The following is a 20,642-nucleotide window of genomic DNA, read 5'->3' as shown; positions in this document are numbered from 1 at the left end:
GATAATTTTGTTTATTTTACTGCATTAATGCATCTATGATCTTTGAAAATACCCGTTTTCACTAACCACCTTTCGCGAATCGACCAGACTTGTCTATGGCTCTTGCCACAAGGTGTGGTATTTCATATTTTTCAATTTTCGTGCGGCATTTAAGCCGAATTTATATTTTTTTTCATCTGTCAAGTGTCAGTTTAACAGTTCCCTAAAAATTATGTACGCATTTTTTTCTCTACTAATCGTGAAAACGGGCATTATTTTCTAAGAATCTGGTTTCCCTCCTAAAAAATTACGCAGATTTTGCTCACCATCGTAACCATCATCAACCTATTATTGGTCCACTGCAGGGCAATGGGTCTCTTCTTGGACGTGAAAAGCCTAGGCCGCAGTCAACCACGCAGCAAAGTGCGAATTGATAGACAGTAGACTTCGCACAGCTTTGAGAATTTCATGGGGAGCTCTCAGGCATGCAGGTTTGTCTCACGATGTTTTTCCTTCACCGAAAGTTTTTCAAAGTTTCAAGGTGTGATACGTTTATGACGTTAGCATGGATATTTAGGTTTAGGTTTTACTAACGGGATTGGTTTAAAAATGAAACACCGATTGCGAAATCATATTTAATTGAATTCACTAAAAAGTTACGAACTTACACATAATTATATACAGGGCACGCTTACAAACTCCTAAACCTCAGGACGTTGTACTCAGAGATGTGAGATAAAATAAAAACATCGCCTTATGTTATGAATTTTTGTAGGTTTTTTAAAACTAATTTCGATGTCGGTATTCGACATCTAGCTATCGGAAAATGAGTTAAATAAAAATAACATCTATATAGCTGAAACCAGTTTTATACTAGTTGCGATAAAATAATCGAATAACAATATGGTCTGAAGCGATTCGATTTTACACAAATCCTAATCCGAATTGACAGGTCTAAAAGGAGTACCATGCTTTAACTATTTATACCTGTTATGATAGAGCGCTACTTTCAGAGCTATCAACATAATGATTTGTATACAATCGAATATAGAACCAATGTCGACTTCAGTTGGGTTTAAATTAACAAAACGTTACTTACGCACTTACGAGCCATTTTATAAACACCAGCTTCATCCGGTACCTTGAGTTTGATTGTAGATTCGCATTCTCATTTTTAAATAACAAAATAACATAACGACAAAGTAAAAGAGAACTTATCTTTATTATTATAAAGCTCAAATTAGTTCATATTAAATTCAGTATTCCCACCGGAACGGACTCGATAGTCGACAACGTCTCTACGATTGCTAATGCGAAAACCTCATACTGGGAGGATGATATTTCAAGATATTTTGCTCGCCCGCAATCGAGGAATCGTTTTCGAATATTGAACTATGTAACTTTAACGTAAAATGGACCTAATAGAACTCGTTTTAGCGTCTCAAATCCTGCACTTTGTATTATTGTTCTTAAAACGTCAAAAGCCTGAGCTAAAAAATTGTAGGCAAATTTGAGTTTTAAAGCAATTCAAATAAGAACCATTTTACATTTTTCTATTTCGAGCGAGCAAATCTTTTACTAAGGCGACAGATAATTTATCAAAGACTAAGGGTAGGATCTATAGAGATTACTATGCTCAGGTTTGACTTAGTGTGCAAAAGAGACAGACTTATGACAGGCAATACTATGTCTCGTTTTAATTGATATGTCTTAGCCAAATCAAAGTGCACTCTATAGTTCTCAGCCTAAGAGCCCAACAAGGAAAACAACGAAAGAAACGATTATTATGAAGCACACGACTAACGACTAGTTTTGCTTAAACTTTTTTTTGGTTATAAACTCTTGTGCAAACCTGCGATTTTGATTGGTCGCACACATTGCACGCAATGATTAAGGTTGCTTGGTTTGTTATTTAAAATGCAAAAAAATATTTTTACTTTTAAAAATACTATGGGGTGTGAAACTTTTTCATATAAAAATATAGAAATGTAAATCTAATAACTTAAATTTTCGTTAACTTTAACGTGTTGGTCTGATTATCGTGTACCTCTTCTAGTTTTAATGTAGGGATCTTAGGCTATTTATTTACAGTAATAATAAAGTCCAAATAAAAACACTTTCAATTACATCTTACGGCTTAGACTGTCTACATAAACATCGAAGTCGCAAGATGCAATATCTTAGATCCATAGATCGCAAAGGACTGGCAACAAAACTTGACAAAAAAAAACATACAATTGATTCACCAGATAAGAAAAATGCCCTAATAACTCTTTTAATCGATATACAGTATAAAAGTAAGGACAACAGTTAAGATATTACATAAAAAATAGTACAAAACAAAACGTTTGTTTCCATTGATTAGATTAAAATCTAAAGCAGTTACGTGCTTTTCCTATCCTTACAATATTAGAAGGATAATACTAGACGGAAAATCACTGTGTGACTAAGTTATGTATTCCTATATGTAATGTTTAATTCTACTATACATATACACTAGTATAATTATATAATCATACATAATGATATTAAATGTTCGTGGTTTAAATGACGCTAAAAAAAATATAATCCACGAAATTTCTAGAAGCTAAAGTCGAACCATCGTGTAAAACCTGCGTTCGCGATAGCGTGCAAATTAACAACCAATCACAGAACGCCCCGGTTTGAGAAAGTTACGTGATTGGTTATGGATATTTTGGCTATCATTGTTTTAAAAATAGCTTCCACGATAAAACAGATAAAACATCGATCGAAAGCTGGTATTAATAATAATAATAATAATAATTGTATATTTATGTACTTTGCTAGCGTAGATTATATCTTGCAGACTTTGCGCGTAAGATTTCGTCTTATATAATACGTATTTGTCTTGACGACAGCCATTAATACAGACAGGTTTGGTGTACCCGCTAAAAAAAAAGACAGCAAGTAAGCCGTACTAAAATATTCAACCCTCTTTGATTGCCAACAGACGCGATGGTTCGACCTGGCTTTAAAAATGACAAGGGTACATATTAATTTGGCTTGTGACCACGATCAAGGGGTATCTAAATATGACTGGGTCGAAATATAGACAAATTCAATTAACTAACGTAGTGTGTACCCATAGTTATGATTTTTAAAGAAATTGTATCATACATGTTTTATACATAGTAGGGTAGGTAGTGAAATTCCGAACAGAGATTTTGTCATAGGATTTTATTATATTAGCCTTATAGAATACAATATATGAAAATTTATTGCGATATTTAAAGCTATTTGTTATAATTTAGTTGTTTAAATATATAGTATCCAGAAAACTCTTGATAACAAATTCGAAGAAGACTTTATACCTATACCTAGACTACGCGGTCCAGATAGATACGAGTACATCAAATTTCGAGAAAGAGTTTTCGTTGAATTCAACTCGGATATGCGGCGTTCAGGAAACTCCCTTACTGATTAGTGGATAACCAGGTTTTCGACATAACAGATGACTTGCGGCTCCAAAATATAGCAAACGATAAAATAAGAAAGCTCAAAGTCATTCGGATGCAGAAAGGTATTGAAACCTAGATAGAGAGAGTTTAATTCACAAATGAGAATAGATGAACCAGAGTTACCGACATAGATGAGTGGGTTGCAATGCTTTTATTTGGGATGTTATTGTTATTTGAGTTATTTCTGTGAACGTCTGTGCCTTGCTCAAAGATGTAATGAAGCAAACTCAAGTTTTCCGACGTGTGGGGGCAAAGGAGAAGCGTATTTTTTGTACTAGACACAAAAAAAAACAGTTTTATTTATCGATAGCCTATATGAATTTTGAAAATTGTTGATGTTATATAAATGATAAAAGCCTCTTTAGAAATGCTCATCAAAGGAACTATAAACTAAAAAAGCGGTAGAGCAGTCATTCTTATATTTAAAAAAAATCGTTGTCAGTAAATACTATTTAAATATGTTATTTAAAAAAAAAGATATCAACCATTTCAAATGGTTTCACAATAGTGAAAACACTATATCGCCGCTAAAGGAAAGCAATGCCGTGCAAGTAAAATTATCAAAGATTCAGGATGTGTCCCAAAAACACTCTCTTACTATATCACGCAAAAATCAAATAGATAATAATTCCAGCGATATTGCTTAGCATTTTTTTTTTCATCATAAGACAGGTTTATCGTACGACTTTGGTAAAAAAAAATTAAAAGAGCTGTTTATTGTATCTTATACAACGTGTAACAGAATTACGAAATAACGTTGATGGATGCATAAGTATATTTCATAAGAAATCACCGTATTAAAACATTAAATCAAGAGAAGCATTTTTGAATTGACACTTCTTTTGGCGTGTTAGGGAAACATTATGGGAGTAAATTTTTACGATGCGCGCGCACACCGTCACTAAAAACCGACAACCTGAAGTTAGCTATAGTCAACATTTTAGTTTTCAAAGAAAGGTTTGATCGTGGATACTTTCAATTGTCAAAGTCTGCGGGCTCATTCCGGTGATTTAACTTTCAATGTATTAAATACCCTTTTGCTATTGTTAGTATAGTTTTTTCGACAAACGTAGAAAAAGGCGGAAGATAAAATTTTGAAAAGATTTTTATCTTGTTACGCCAAAGAAATATAACTTCTAACGCGTATACATAAGTACACACACTTTTTTTTTTCTCTCCATAGAAACATTTTATTTATGACAACCCTATTGAAGAGAAAAGGCCGACACGCGCATAGTACCTACGCTACGCGACGCGTACCTAGTTAAGTGACAGGAGTCCCATGATTTCAATTTTGCATGTGATGTTAGGGCTGTCGGGTTTCTTTCAGTAAAAACTATTTATTTATATTTATTTGTGAACAATAGCATAACTTAAACGCTAATGAATGAAACGATGATCACTGTAAAAGTATGAAACTGCGTAACAGTGATCACGCCCAGCTCCAAAACTTTAAAATTACCACTGTTCACTATGGCAGTGGTTTACTCGAAAACTTTTAAGGTTTTCGATTTCACAGTAAGTCTTAGAGACAAAACTTGAATGTACCTCTAAAGCCTGCGAGTAATATTTTGGTTTTCATTTACACGTAACTACCAAACAGTTTTCTTAGAAATTAATTTTACAATGAACAATTTACTTGCGCGGTATAAGCTTAGCGACGATAACGATATTTAATAAGTGTAACCGACCAATACAATTGATTCCAAAAGAAGCTTTATTAATAATACAAATGTGCCTTCTTTTCTAAAAAAATTTGATTTGTCGGATACGCTAATTCGGCGGTAACGGCTCGATATGTTCAGAACTATCCTATCATATTATGCATCAGAATCATTTTGGTATATGACGACAGTTTTTGCATGTTTTAAGCGTCAATGAGTTTGTGCAGCAGTGGAAACCCATCTTCTAGGAAAACCACGAAGCAGTGCATGGGATGATTTGATAAAAAAAACTGTTGATATTAAGGTTGTGTTCACACCAAACGTACTGCCAGCATCCGTATCGTAAGTCATTAAAGGTAAACAAAACATACATGTCCCTACATTTCAGTTTTGCTAACAATATTTTCAGTTTTGCTTTTAGTAAATTACACACAAAGGTATTCCAAAATTAAAATTAAAATTTTATAAAAACACATAACTAATTCAATAGAGGATATGCATTCGATGAAATGAAAAAAAAAATGATCTACGGTAATATGGTATCATTGACTTAATTAATCGACGACCTCTCTAGCGCAACGGCAAGCGCTGTGAATTTTAATAGGAAGTCCCGGGTGTGATTCCTGGCAAGGTCATTTTGGGGATTTATAATTTCTGAATTTCCTTTGGTCTGGTCTGGTGGGAGGCTTTGGCCGTGGCTAGTTACCACCCTACCGACAAAGACGTGCCGCTAAACGATTTAGTGTTCCGGTGCGATGTCGCGTCGAAACCGATTGAGGTATGACTACCATACTCCCTAACAGGTTAGCCCGCATCATCACTTACTACCAGGTGAGATTGCAGTCAAGGGCTCACTTGTAAAAACACAAACAGTCTCAACATTCAGTTAAAAAAATAACCTCTATAATAAGGCCAAGCAGCGGTCAATTAAATAATCGACCGAAAATCCTGTATAAATATATACTATAAGCTATACACAATATATTATTGATATAGTATTATAATAGTTAAACTATTTTTGAATTTACATCCATACAAGGGCCGTTTGTATTGTTACCAATGGTTTAAAAAAACTATGGAGTAGATAAATGTGATAAAAAATCATAATACTGTTCGATTTCGATAGCGGCATTAGCCTTATACGGCTAGTACTGCTGTTATTTAGTAATATTTGGATGATGTCATCAGTGCATTGGAACTCTATGGCTTAGCGCGTAACGCTTAAACACGCTAGGCAACAAGTAGTTCTTTAACTGCGCACAAAATGTATTTTGTGACATTGATTTTAGTTAAGAATTTGTAACCATTAGATTTAAAAGACAGAACAGATGTGTGCCAATAATCAGTAGATTAAAATTAACAATATCAGTAAATGATTATAAACTGTAGTAATTCAAAGATTTCAGTGAAATTTATTTCATAACTTTCAGTATATCACCATAAAGTGCCTATTTTGGTATGAATGTCGAAAAATTGTTTTGACGCCAACTTTCCAGAGATAACTACGTTTATTAATAAGTCTGTATAGGTTGGCTAAGCAAACTGTAATCTAATAATTATAATTCAAACAACAGTTGCTGAAATATTTTATCATCTATAGATGCTTCGATTTATGAGAATACAAACGGCCCTTGACAACCACTATATCCTACAATACACATGATACACAGGTTAAAAAATACTGTATCTTGTACCCTAAGTAAAACTGTACTCAAGGTACAAAATATTAATTTATTTAATTTTAATGTTGATGGTGGAAGCCATTTTAATTTTAGTCCTAATACAATCTACATCGGTATGTACTTAAGCAGCTAATCACATGTTTCATACCAACATCCAAAAGTGTATAATATATAGATAACTAAAGTAGTTTGTTTTTGTATAACATGTAGGGCAGTATTGTTTTATTGCTTAAATCTGTAAAATAGTTTAAGGAAAACTTTGATAACAAAAAATTTCGCGATGAACGGATGTTACTCAATGGCAATATCTTAAAAAGGTTCGCCGGCAATACTTTTCTTAGATAAGTATGAAAGTTTTCCTGAAATATTAAACAAACCTCGATACATATTAATCGGTAGCAAGTAGGTATTATGTTACTATAATATTATGTATTTATTCTATAGGTAGATTCTAAGTGCGTATTAAAGTTAATAAGAACATAGAAATGGGAGCGCGGTAGTCGATGCAATGAAAAAAAATCTATATTCTTTGAATTAAAATAAACTAAAGTACTATATTATTTTAGTGTATATTAAAAATAATTATTTTATTATAACATAAAACAAATCCGTCCAATTTTTTTTTATACACAAGTATTTGAGTGAATATTCATAATGGCTACTCCATAAATTCCGAATGCCCCATATTTTTTATGCCTACGTTTACTTACAATATAACCATAGTGTGTGTAACAATATAAATATAATGGACACCGAAAACTATGCTTATATTATAAACAGTGGATTTTCATTCGCATAATGAAAGCCACCAAATAGCTACATCGATTAATAAGTAAAAATAAATCAAAATATTAATTTGGTGCATTAAGAAACACTTAAAAGCAAGTGCGCGGAACGCGGCACGGCAGCGGTATCTATCACTTTTACCTGACATTGGCTAATCTGTGTAAAGCCAGACGAAAAAGAAAATCTTTAACAGGTCCCTAGTGTAACTGATTCAGGCGTGAATCGCGTGGTAGTTGACCACGATTTGTATGAAATCCAAAAAACGCCATCTAGTTTCTATACTGGGAAACAGTATATAAGATGGTGTTCTAGAAAATGTTACACTAGGTGCTCTGGTCTTTCACAGTAGCCAAATAGTACATCTATAGAATATTATCATTGCGACATTAAATGCGGCGGAATAGTTCAAACACGATATTATTCCGTAACTTAGGTGTCTATTTTACAAACTACAGAGTAGCTATTATGAAAATTTCACTAAAAACAAAACTTAAAGAAACGTATACGTAACCATATTAATAGTCCCATCCATAGCTCAAAAAAATATTAATCATAATTATTATATGACTACAGTATACAACGGTACGCTATGGAGTATTCGATAAAGGTAGTCGCATAGTATGTTGGTTAGAAACACAATCGCGGTGCGTCCAAGTACAAGTGTGTGCGTACTTTAACGGAAATAACGGGAGACAGCATACCGAAGGATTCCTTGTCACGAAGTGATGTCACGTTCGTGTATCAACTCTGTGGACAGAAAAATTACATCTGGTTGATTTGCAATTAGTATTATAAATGCGACAGGCATGCGGTGAAGCGGTGAAACGGTGAAACGGTGAAACGGTGAAACGGTGAAACGGTGAAAGCCAAGTGGGTAAGAGCTTGACTTCACTTTCGGGGAGCCGAGTTCGAATCTCAGCACGCACCTCTAACTTATGTGCGATTTAAGTAATAAAATATCACTTGCTGGTGAAGTAGAACATCGTGAGGAAACCTGCGTGCCTGATAGTTCTCCAGAATGTTCTCGAAGGCATGTGAGGCCCACCATTAAGCACTGGGCCTGGGTGGTTCACAAAAAAAATATTTATTTTTCCGATTATTTAATATACTTATAAAATATTATAATAATTGCAGCGTAATAAAATGCAAGTGAAAAGCGAGTGTCAAATATTTATAAAAAATAACATCATAGAAATATATTTACTATTTATATAAATAGGATGATTTCAAAAGTGTCAAAATTGTGCAACATTTAACCGTGCCATTTAGTCGGCCGGTAGTCGGTAGACTCTAAAACTAGTGTTATAATGTATATTTTACTTTGAAAGTATATTGTTTCGTTTATGCGAGTGTTTGTGAGCGTATACATTTAATACTATCATAGTATAAGATCTATAATCTCGCAATCTAAGAGTCGTTCACAAATCCAAACACTATGAAGTCAGAGTAAAATGGAACTTACAACATTGGTTTAAAGCTCGGATTTGTCGACAATTGCATATAATTGAAGGCTCTAAATGAATGCAAGTTATATTTCCATATCTGGCTAGCATGGGCAGGAGTAAATTATATCCCCGGGGAAAGGATATAAAATTTATCTTCTTCCACAGCTTTATCAACTCTCAGAGCACTGGAGCACAAGTGGAAATAATATCCAAATAATATATGTGTATTAATAAACGGGGGTAAACTTCTGCTATTACATGTTCCAGTGATTTAGCTCTAGGGCACTTTAATTATATCCCTTGTCAGGGGATATAATCGGGGGATATAATTTTTGTCCCCCGCCCGTGCTAGCCCAGCTTGCTTTATATCGATACTCGAAAACGTCTCTCCGATCGCGAGCGTGTTGAACTTATACGCAGGGTACAGTTGTTTCGCTCGCACTCACCTTGAGCGCCGCGCGAACTAGACGGGCACCTCCTCTTGCTCTTTCTCACGCTGGCGCACGGCCACCGCGGTCTCAACCAGCAGGTACAAACACTTGAACTTGTCCCGTTCGCCCTCGCCGTGCGCGCCCACCACCTGTAACAACATACAGCATAGTTAAGTTTCAAATAAAACAAATATATATATGACAATACATACATAGCCCACCTAGCCCCAAAGCAAGCGTGGCTTGTGTTACTTCACAGGCTTTAGGTACATTATGTACTGTGTCTGAGGCTTATCTGTGAAATCGAAAACCTAATAGTTTTTGAGTAACCACTGATATAGTTTTTACTGAAGAAATCAGATACAGCCCTTGTGTCACTTTATTAGGTACGCGTCGCGTCGCGTAGCATAGGTACTATGCGCGTGTCGGTGCTTTTATCTTCAATGGGGTTAAAACAAAGATTTTAAACTAAGATTTTCGTGGTTAATTCGTGGTTAATATTTCAAGTATAGTTCAACGGGTACATACCACGATAATATTGATTTGTCGATATTTCGACCCAGTTGCATCAACCAAAATATTATCGTGGTATTTACCTGTTGAACTATACTAAGAAATGGGGTTAAAATTAGTAAGCACTTTGAATGTTATGTTGTTTGTATGGAAAAATAAATATGCTTCTTTTGATTTAATATTTTTACAGGGTGATTCCTTATTAAATATACCTGAACATTATTTCGAAATTCGGTTACACCGATAAAATAAAATTTCGGTTGAATATTGAGTATACCATAGACTCAACTAGTTTGTATACTCATTGAGAGTACCGTCGCGCAAGCAAAGTCGAGCTGGCTTATCACTAGGTGGGATCGCTCTTAAGGGTCTAACTTGGAAATAAAAATGCACGCGATTTTTTGATTTTACGTAGCACGTACCTGTAGTTTGCGGCGCAGCGGGTGCGGCAGCTGTGGCAGGTGCGCCAATTGCGGGTGCCAGCCACCCGCGCCACCCGAACCCTCCGCTTCGCCTTCCACCTCGCCCTCCGCCGTGCGCACTGTGACCACCGCCGCGGACCTGTAATACGCACACACTTCCGTTTAATAACGGTCTTTTGTTTGCTTTTGTGTTTATGGTCATGAAACGGTAATTTAATGGGAAAGTACTAAGAGGCTTGTGATAGTCATGTTGATGGCGGAGGATGGGAGGCGGGCTCACCCCCTAGCGGCCGGGTGCACATCGCGGTCTTCGTAGCGGATGACGGACTGCCACACGGAGGGGTCGTACTTGACCTCCTCCTCGCTGACAGCGCTGGACGAGTAGCCCTCCTCCGCGTCGCCGATGTCGTCTCCGTCGCTGCGGTACACCAGCAGCCCGTCGCTGTAGTCGTGCTCGCCGCCCGCCTCACCCTCGCCCTGCGGACAACGTTACAGTATCTGTAAGAAGCACCCTATGTCGAGTGTAAGCGGCGCGGTTACTCGTTTCTTGCAACAGAAAAAATATTCGATTACCAGCATGATTAGCATGGCACACTTTTCTCTCCGGGGAAATGATAAAATTTTATCTTCTTTATCAACTCTACGAACATTGGCGCACAAATGGAAATAATATCTGGTAATAATAAACGGAGGTAAACTTTCCTATTCCAAATTGCTTTAATTGTGTGCTTTGGTAAGTTGGACTTGTTAATTTTGTCCTTTGTCGTGGATATAATAGGGGGACATATTTTTTCTTGTTTTCACTCGCACTTGGATTATGTGTGTCTGAAGGAAATTTCACAGTTCTCGATCTTTCGTTATGCTATAAGAGCCCAGCACTAAGTTTGTTGTGGGCTTCTTCTTAGACAAGGACGCGTTTGGAACCCTCGTTAGCTTTAGTTTAAAGTTTACGAATGTGTTTATCGCCATCATCTCACTACGTGTACTTCTCATGTAATGTACGCATCAAAAGTGCAACCTATGGGCCTACTCGAATAAAGATATTTATGACTTTGACTTTGACGTGTAGAAGCTCACCTCGCCTTCTCCCTCGCCGTCCCACTCGGTGACGACGACGCCGCTGCCGGAAGCCCCGCCCCCTGAGCCAAGCTGCTTACGGCCGCGCCGGGAGATCGTGTAGTGCAGAGGGTCGTGACCCTCGCGCCGGATCATCTCGGGCAGGATTCGACGCCGCGCGTTGATGAACCAGTTGCATACCTGCCACATAGCCGAATACATTTTAATTTATTTCTTCTAATAATTTCAAATTATATAAGCGGTGATAGGCCAGCGGATAGGTCCCAGCACGCACCTCTAGTACCAGTTATGTACGTTTTGAGTAATTAAAAATATCACTTGCTTCGACGGTAAAGGAAAACATCGCGAGGAAACCTGGATGCCTGAGAGTTTTCGATAATCTTCTCAAATGCGTGCGAAGTCCACCAATCCAATCTGGTGCTAGCGTGATGGACTACGGCCTCAACCCCTACTCATTGTGGTAGGAGACCCGTGCCCTGTAGTAGGCCGGTGATTGATGATAAGGCTTCATCAATCCCATATTAATTGGGGTCGGCTCTCCTAACAATATATCGCCAAATTAATCTGTTTTGGGTCGTCGAAATGACAATTCGAGCGGTTTTGATGTAGTTTAAAATTACTGACAGCCAGGTTCATTTGGGTCGTCCACGGCGATTCTGAAAGTTGTTCAAACCCGAAACATTGTAAGCAAATTTGTATTTTAACGCTATATGAATACGATAAATTTTAATCTGATGTTCAAGTATTTCAATACTCCAAAACGACTCCTGGATTACGAGCGAGCTTGTACGAAGGGTAGTGTTGGGGACTTCTCAGGTGTCACCTCATCCACTGGCCAAGGACGGAATAAAAGAATTATATGAATGTTTACCTGGAGCACAGTCAAGTTTGCCTCCTGGCTGAGTGTTAGCTTCTCCGCGTCGCTCGGGTACGCGTTGTAGCGGTGCTCGTACAGCCACCGCTTGAGGATCTTCACCGAGTGCTTTGGCAGATTGCCGCGCCGCTTGCGCACTATCATACCCTGTACAATAACATCGGTTATAACTTCGACCGATTGACGTCCACTGCTGACATCTTTCGTAGCGCGTTTAATGTCGTCTGTCCACCTCGTTAGAGGTCGACCAGCGCTGCGTTAACAGGTGCGGGGGGCGCCATTTTGACGGCTGGTTGGCGCAGTTTGCAGCGACCTTGCTTTCTGAGTCCAATGATCTTCCAGTAAAGCAGTATTTTTTTTTAAATAAATATACAAACAACAATAGCCACAAAGTAAGCGCGGCTTCTGTTATGGATACTGAGATGTCTGATGAATATTTTTATGAATAATGTAGGTACATAAATACTTAGGATATTTTTTTTTTATTAGGGACCGTGAAAGTAATAGGCTTCCATTCCTCAAAATACTGAAGCCTATAAAAAAAAACAACTCTAAGTGAAGTATTTCGCTCGTTATCGTGACCACAAGATACGGGATCCGCACATACAGACACACGGACGTCCAAGAAAGAACGTTTTTTAATTAGTTTAAATAATAAAAAGATATTTAAAAACATCATGAGTGTTTTTTCTCAACATTTGTCTATTTATATTCACTTATAAGAGCAATAAAGAATAAAAAAGTGACATTAAGTTGGAGAATCACTCGGTGTACGTAAACTGACAGTAATACATATCAACGCTTCGCTTATGAGGCGTGCAAAATAGGGCTACACAGAAATTGAAAAAGAAATTGAAGTTAGTACGCAAATAAAAAAAATTTATCACTTATAATGCAAACTACTACTTAATAAGACTTATTATTTTAATTTTTTTATATTTCAGATTGATGATATACATATAAACACACAAACATTTTCCAGTAGTGGGAATCGAACCCATTTAAAAGCCCAGATTGTCAAAGCGTACACAAAAACTATTTCATGGATTTAACTGAAATTAATATGGAGTTTTCGGCGTTATTTGATTTCGACTGTCCACAGTGACTAGCTAATTATAGTGTCAACTGAGATTCAGAACAGCTGGCTGCTTGCTTGCTTGCTGAGTTTGCAGTCCAAAATACCATGTACCTTGGATAAAGGGTTGATAATGATGAGTCAATCAATAGTTACGTTCTTAGTTAATAAAGAATATTGTGTCAAAACTAATATATATATGTATTAGTTATAAAAAAAAATAGTTACCATCGGTGGTAATGTGTGCGCGTGCGACATCCCCGATTTCCGGGACCTGTCGAGCTCGCCGTCCGTACCGGATTCATTGTCATCTGTTGACGACGTCGACGGGAACCTGTCCCGAGCTGTAAACAAAGACTACAAATGTTATAAAAATTCCTACCCATTTCACAACTGTGTCGCTGTTCTAAAGTCTTTTTTGTTGGTGTTCTAAATTTTAACTTGACTTATTATATAAACAATCTTTTGATTACTTTTAAGTGAAAAAAATATTTTTAAAATAAAATTGGTAGTAATGGTAAAAATGGTACTATGTACGGTGTTATTTATAATTTCTTCAATCCCAATACTCCACACCAAACAGATCTTCGGCAAATACAGCTTCTCCTGCTTTTCGCGGATTATAGCAAATTAAGCTTAATGTTCATAATATATCATGGATTTTCGCAAAGTAACGCCTGCTTCTATCCAATAGTGAAAAATAAGTTTAAAAGATATATTGTCGCGTTCAGCTGAATTCCCTGTCATCGATTGTCACATCGATTCTATTATTTGTAGCATGAAATCTTAAAGAATGTTTCTTCACGTGGAGGCTTCTCGTACTTTCTTTAAAGTTTTTTTTTTTTGTTTTTTTTTTTTTAATATTTGACGTGTCCTTTGAACATGGCGGTAAAAAAGGGGACTCATGGGTAATTTAAGAGAGTTACATTTTCTCAAGTAATTAGCTTTTTCAGAAAAATCAACGACAGCAACGCGACCCAACTGTACTGTTCTTTTTCGAGAAAAAAAAAGAATGTTCCAGCTGCTCATTATCAAGGAAGAAAATAGGGGACTATATTTCTATGGAGAATCCCGACAATGCTATCCTCATAATGTAATTATTGGAGTTAAATTGAAACAAGTCCCAGGTCATCAGACCGCGAGGAACTTGCGTCGATAAGCGTCGAACGTAAACACGTGCGGCCTCTTTATTTTGTCGACTCACAATTTTAATATCCGCTCTTTCTTCATTTTTCGATTTGGCGAATTATCATTGCCTATTTTAGAGTATCTAAACGCTAATATAGAACCTACTTTGAAAAGGGTACGTGTTTTTATGGTCTGTGGACAACCATCGCTAATAAAAGGAGCAACACTGTGAAGTGGTGCTCTGTTCAAAGTCAAAGTCAAAAATATCTTTATTCAAGTAGGCCCATAGGTGGCACTTTTGATGCGTACATAAGAATTACACGGTAGTGAGATGATGGCGATAACCACATTCGTAAACTTAAAACTAAAGCTACGAGGGTTCCAAACGCGTCCTGGTCTAATAAGAAGCCCACAACAAACTTAGCCGGGTGTTTTTATTTTTTTGTTATCACCATCTCACAATGTCATTTTAAATTATTAGAAGAGCATCCTGGTTAGAGCAACAATTTACACCCAAGCTTTTTTATCGATTACGTAGTCCTTTATACTATAATAGGACTTTTCTATAAATTTTGTTTATACAAGGGCATGCACGCCCTACGATGTGCAGCTGCACTGTGGCTATCAAGCTAAGGCTCCGTGCTAAATTGCGACAAAGTCTTAATTTAATTATCTTTAATAAAGTAGACCTGGCCCATAAATAGATTCCCCATACATTATGATGCGTACATTACATGAGAAATGTGTAAATGGTAGTGAGATGATGGTAGTAACCATATTCGTAAATTTGAAACTATAGCTACGAGGCGTGAGGGTTCCAGCCGCGCCCTGGTCTTGGTGTTCGTTACTGTTATCACCATCTCACATTGTCATTTAAAATTATTAGATAAACATACTACAACTACTACACACCCAAGCTTTTTTTATCGATAGTACATAGTCCTTTATAAACCCACATCCGTTCAGCGGTTCTCGCGTGGCTGAGTAACAAACAGCCATTCATCGAAACCTAACCTGAGCTTAACGTACTCTCCGAGTCATTGGGTTGAACACAGCCATTTTTCTAACCCTCGGCTGGTAAGGAGAATTGCTCAACTTCAAAAACCAAATACCTACCCATTATTTTGGCGAGGCCCGGGAATCTAATCCAAGACCTCGAAATTCGCAGTCGTATATGCTAACTATAAACCAACAGGTAGTTGTTAAATCAATATAAAAGTATACAGATTGCTAAGTGTGTGATTGTCTACCTACGTACATAGATGGCGGTCCTTCAAACCAAATACATTATAGTTAACTTCACGTGATCGAATAAGACGTAGTGCATTGGTAGACCATCACACTGTGGGCACTCTGTAGGGCCTAACGAGGATGCCCTTGGTCAGCACACATTGCGTAACGAGCGGCCATTCAACTCGATCGATAGCATGCCGCGTCCCCCGCCCCCTCCGCATTGTTTACGTTGCGATTTTGTTTGTTGTGTACAAGGGCTCCTTCATGTTATGAATCGGGCATCTACCGGAGTCGGAGTTCGATTCACGAGAATTCAAATCGAAGCGGCTAAAATAGTTTACGCTAAATAAGATTTGGTTTTAGATGTTTCATATTTTTTAATTTTCTAAAATATATACCTATCTATATTTGGTTTCCGTTTGTTTACTAGGCACCGTGAAGGCTATAGTTGTTAGGAAACCTACATAACCTGACTATATCCTATATGTATGTCTATGTAGGCTACATAGACTACAATAGGCATAATATAAATGCGAAAATTTGTATGCAACTCTTCAAATCAAACTTTGTATGTTACTCTTTCACGCAAAAACTTGTGAACCAATTTGATTGAAATTTGCGATGAAGATAGATTATACCCCGGATTAACAGATGGGCTACTTTTCATCTCTGAACAATGTACGGTTCCCGCTGGATTTAGAAAAACAAAAAAAAAACGAAGCCACGGGTATGGAACAGAATTGTAATAAAATATACTGTATGAACTGTGAAGGTGCTCAATGATACAATGAATTACCTATCTGCTTACCTATAGCACAAAAGCACTGCATACCCTTAATTTTGGATTGTATAACTCATGAATGCGAAAGATTTTTCCATTTTATGCCATATTGCTTCTATATGCATACCCTGTTCAAAAACCCTAAGCATGCCACTGCCGAGTGGGCTTTTGTCAGCTATTTCTATTTCCCCTGAATATTATTTCAATATTATTTCATTACTAGGTAACCAAGTAGTAGACGTTGAATACTAAGGGATAATAATAATTAATCACCATTTACTCATATCAGTACCCTACTTTTGGATTCTGATAAGAAGTTTGTTATCAGCTATATTACTTAATTACATTTATGTCAAAATTACATTATGGTACTTATTATGCACTAGGTGTTTTTTATAAATCTTGTAGGAACCACTTGTTTGTCTGTCCTGTCAACATACTCTATGCAAAAAATAAACACACTTTTGCATGTATAATATTAGTAAGGATTTAACATACTTAACACAAAATATTAGCTACAGTAGTGATAGCCCAGTTGTTGAAACTCAACTACACTTTTGAGGGTTTGAAAGCAGAGTGGCAGAGTTTGAATCCTATATCTAATTATTAACTAAACTCAATAATTTTTTTTTGTATTAATTTAATAATTTGTCTACATAACCATCATTGACAGCCCATACTGTGAATTTGAAAATGAAAGTAATTCTGTGAAATACTGTACCAATATATTTTTACAAGGGGCTGAAACAAAATTTGAAGAAAATTTATATCATCCGTTTTGTCTGTGTTTAATATAAGTTAATAGTGTTTACAGAATTATTTAAACCTTGTTGTTATAAGCAGATCTTAGGACATTTATGGTACATATTTAACAATATTTACAGAACAATAGTTCTTTTTTATTGCATCTTTAAATTGCTAGGTACAAACTTTATCTCATAAGTGTTGTTCAGAGCATAGATGTTGTGAGTTTATATACTAAAAACCCAACTCCTATGATAGAGAGTGGCCTGTGCTTAGCAGTGGGACACAAAAACTTTTTTTTTTATTTAGTGCACAATAAAAATATTCTAAATCTATGTTGCTTTGATGAAACTTATAACTGAATTATTATGTATGTCTGATCTGTGTGTAACAGATAAAAAAAAATGTTTGTATGATCTAATAAAATACCTTGGAATACCAATAGACCTTATTTATTATGGTAAAAATATGAAGAATTATAAAATTAAACGAACAATTTAATAAGTTTTTCAAGTAAATAGTAGAAGTTATCAATTGACTTATCGACAAGTATGGATTTCATGATGTTCAGTTAGTAGTTAAGTTGTGAAAATCTTTAGCAAACTAAAGATGTTAATAGTCTAACTAGTTAGAGTTTTATCAGTTATGTTGAATCCCCCAGATCAGTTTCTATGCACAATCATTCCAGAATAGTAAATCGCTTTGCATGTAAACAACTTTATTGGTTTCAGTTAGGATTTAAGGATTTTAATTTATTCATACGAATGTCTGAATTTATCTTAATTACTAGCAGATGTCACACGAGAAAGAAAAAAATTAATGTATTAATTTAGTAACAGATTTATGTACAAAAGAATTGGCATTATTATAGTCGTAAAAATGTAATAGGCCCGTTTTGACATTTGTCATCGCGACGTAACTAGTTATGGAACCATAAGACTCTGTACTCGATACTCACGATAAATTAATTCAAGTTTGTATCAGTACTTGATTGATATTATTATGTATTGTAAAGTGTTCATTCGTTCAAAGTATTCCTTTAACTTCACAACCAATACGCGTGACTGGCTGTTGATTATACGTCCACTTTTCAACATGTTGAAACAGAGTTAGTACTATATAACAACAAACACAAAAATCGAGTCAAATCACTATGTTTAAATTAATGTCCAAAATAGAAGAGCCATAGTTAACGTAATGGTAAACAATATATATCAAACTTAAACGAGCGCACAGTCAACTTTGCAAGATGAGGAACGAAAAACTGCGCAAAGCGCGCGGGGACGCTTCAGTCATGTGCCGCTTGGTCAGATACATCAACTCAGACTCATTATTTAGAACCCATTTTGAGAACCAAGCTCATTCTTTGCAGTAAAGATAACTACACAATATTTAATTTCGATATTCAGTAAAAAAATGGTTACAGCTCTAGTATAAAAAAAAAAAAGACTGAGAACGTAACTGTTTTCGGAACATTTCGCAACAATTATAAATTGCGTGCTACTATGAAGTAAGCGCAAAAAGAATACTCGCGATATATTCTTTCATATTATTTAACGTCCCAAAAAAATTTACGTATTTTTTAAAACACTGTATGTAATTGATTTTTATTTTTTTGTTTCTTTTAGTTTCGTTCCAAGTTACATTCTATGGTCTTGCACAAATGTCAAAACGGGCCTATTACATTTTTCCGACTATAATTAGGTTCCTGACAAGTCATTGCAAATGGAGAAAGTGTACTTTTTGCTTTAATTAAATTGTATGTTTGGGTGCATGAATATATTATGTATATATAAACAAGTGAAATGCAGCGCCACCGAGTAAGTCTCGTGATTTTTAGAAAATAATCACGCTCATCCGTACCAGCCGCCATCTTGTTCTACTTGAATGCTGTCATTTTACTGTCAATACGACGTAAAAAGTCAAATTCCAACAAAAATAAACATTGAAAGCGCAAAGCACTATCAAAATGTGGTGAGCGTGCACCAGTAAAACGAGAAACAGGACGCTGAAGTGACATTTAGTAATTTCAACATCTAACTGGGGCAAATGATATGACATAGCGTTATGCGTACAAGATATCTAAAAATAACCTAGGCACATACATAAATTGATTTTGTAATTAAAAATATATCGTACCTTGTAACAGGACGCAACGGGGCATAGCTTTAGGCGAGTTAGCCATTGTTTTATGGTCACAACAGAAAATTTAAGACGCCGAGACAAAATGAAAGCGCCTAGAGCGATGCATTGGCGCCATTTTACTTTTGTGCGATCGAGTTCTTAGGTGACGTAACAGACCTAGTTTCTGTCCCTAATGTTTGAGAAACAGTTTTAGGCATTAATATTCCCGGTTTTTACTTCTAATTTCGGCGGAATTAATTGTTTTTGTATCAATGTCACCTTGACGTATGTCAAGTCAATCTGACAAGCATGGCGGAAACGTGGCGTCGTTTTGGGCCGGCTTGCTTACCTCCAGGTGACATGGATCCTCTGTTTGATACATGAGCTTCCCTGATGATCTCCCGAGTGATTTCCCTTACGTCGCGTCGTTGTTGGTACGCCATTTCGGTCCGGTCACGTTGTTCCTGCGCTATACCGGCCGTAGGTGGTAACATCGTCACTCAATCCATGTGAAAAACAGTAATTCACCGAATCACTGATGATGATATTTTCACTCAAACCACAGTTTCCATCAAAACTGTCAGTAATGTAAACATTAGATCACAAAAAACAATATTACAAAAGCGGACTGTGGCATAGCAAACCAAACTAAACGCGACTGACGGCCGAGCCGTTTGTTTGGGGGGAAGGCGGGAAGATACGCTACAGCGCCGTCGCGCAGTTATCTCTTTCTAACATACCGCAAATAGATATGTTTTCTCCTGCTCTTCCGCGCAACGCTCCGATAACAGAATGGACGCGCTGTCAAAACAAAGCGTGGGCTTGGCATTGGCAATTGGATATTATTTAAATGTCAAACATGAAACAAACAAACGTTTACAAAAATGCCTAAGTACAATTAATAGAATGTCATCTAGTTTTTTTTTATAAAGATCAAATAGGGCATGAAAGTAAAACGATGGACGTGCGTTGTTGTATCCAAAAAGGTTCGTGCGTGATTGTCTGATTCAATTTTCTCCCAAAGTAGGTTATATACATATTGCCTACCTACTTACTGAACCGATTTTGATAAGGCTTTGTGCATAACTCTGCTCGAGGTGAGTTTTTTGCAGAGGTTGCCCGGGATCGACTTTCAATTTGAATTTTATTTAAACTCCTAGAAGAGGACATTTAGGTTCGATAGATAATCACTATATACCTAAAAA

At 36.4% G+C, this 20,642-nt stretch overlaps 1 protein-coding gene across 2 annotated transcripts; it reads right to left on the bottom strand.

Moving 5' to 3' along the window:
• Positions 1-7,372: 7,372 nt before the first annotated feature.
• On the bottom strand, positions 7,373-20,108 carry LOC120633132 (iroquois-class homeodomain protein irx-2-like). 2 transcript variants are annotated; one of them, XM_039903247.1, is made up of 8 exons: positions 19,787-20,108; positions 13,656-13,771; positions 12,350-12,499; positions 11,479-11,658; positions 10,682-10,878; positions 10,402-10,540; positions 9,482-9,615; positions 7,373-8,337 (listed from the first exon to the last, which is right to left on the bottom strand). In XM_039903247.1, exons 1-7 carry the CDS (start codon positions 19,929-19,931, stop codon positions 9,499-9,501), a joined length of 1,044 nt encoding a protein of 347 aa, XP_039759181.1. In that variant the 5' UTR covers positions 19,932-20,108; the 3' UTR covers positions 7,373-8,337; positions 9,482-9,498. The 2 variants fall into 2 exon arrangements, with proteins under 2 accessions (XP_039759181.1, XP_039759182.1); XM_039903248.1 differs by lacking the exon at positions 19,787-20,108 and adding an exon at positions 19,453-19,675.
• Between the last annotated feature and the right edge of the window lie 534 nt (positions 20,109-20,642).

Source organism: Pararge aegeria, chromosome 21, assembly GCF_905163445.1.
Source record: "Pararge aegeria chromosome 21, ilParAegt1.1, whole genome shotgun sequence".
Classification (NCBI taxonomy): domain Eukaryota; kingdom Metazoa; phylum Arthropoda; class Insecta; order Lepidoptera; family Nymphalidae; genus Pararge; species Pararge aegeria.
Note: the sequence above shows the minus strand (reverse complement) of the source record. Positions and strands in the feature narration are given on the sequence as shown.

Excerpts from the sequence above, each read along its gene's own strand:
- LOC120633132 (XM_039903247.1), bottom strand. The coding sequence starts at position 19,931 with ATGTTACCACCTACGGCCGGTATAGCGCAGGAACAACGTGACCGGACC. Across the intron at positions 11,659-12,349 it reads CAAACTTGACTGTGCTCCAG|GTATGCAACTGGTTCATCAA; the intron begins GTAAACATTCAT and ends GCTATGTGGCAG. Across the intron at positions 10,541-10,681 it reads GTGCACCCGGCCGCTAGGGG|GTCCGCGGCGGTGGTCACAG; the intron begins GTGAGCCCGCCT and ends TGCGTATTACAG.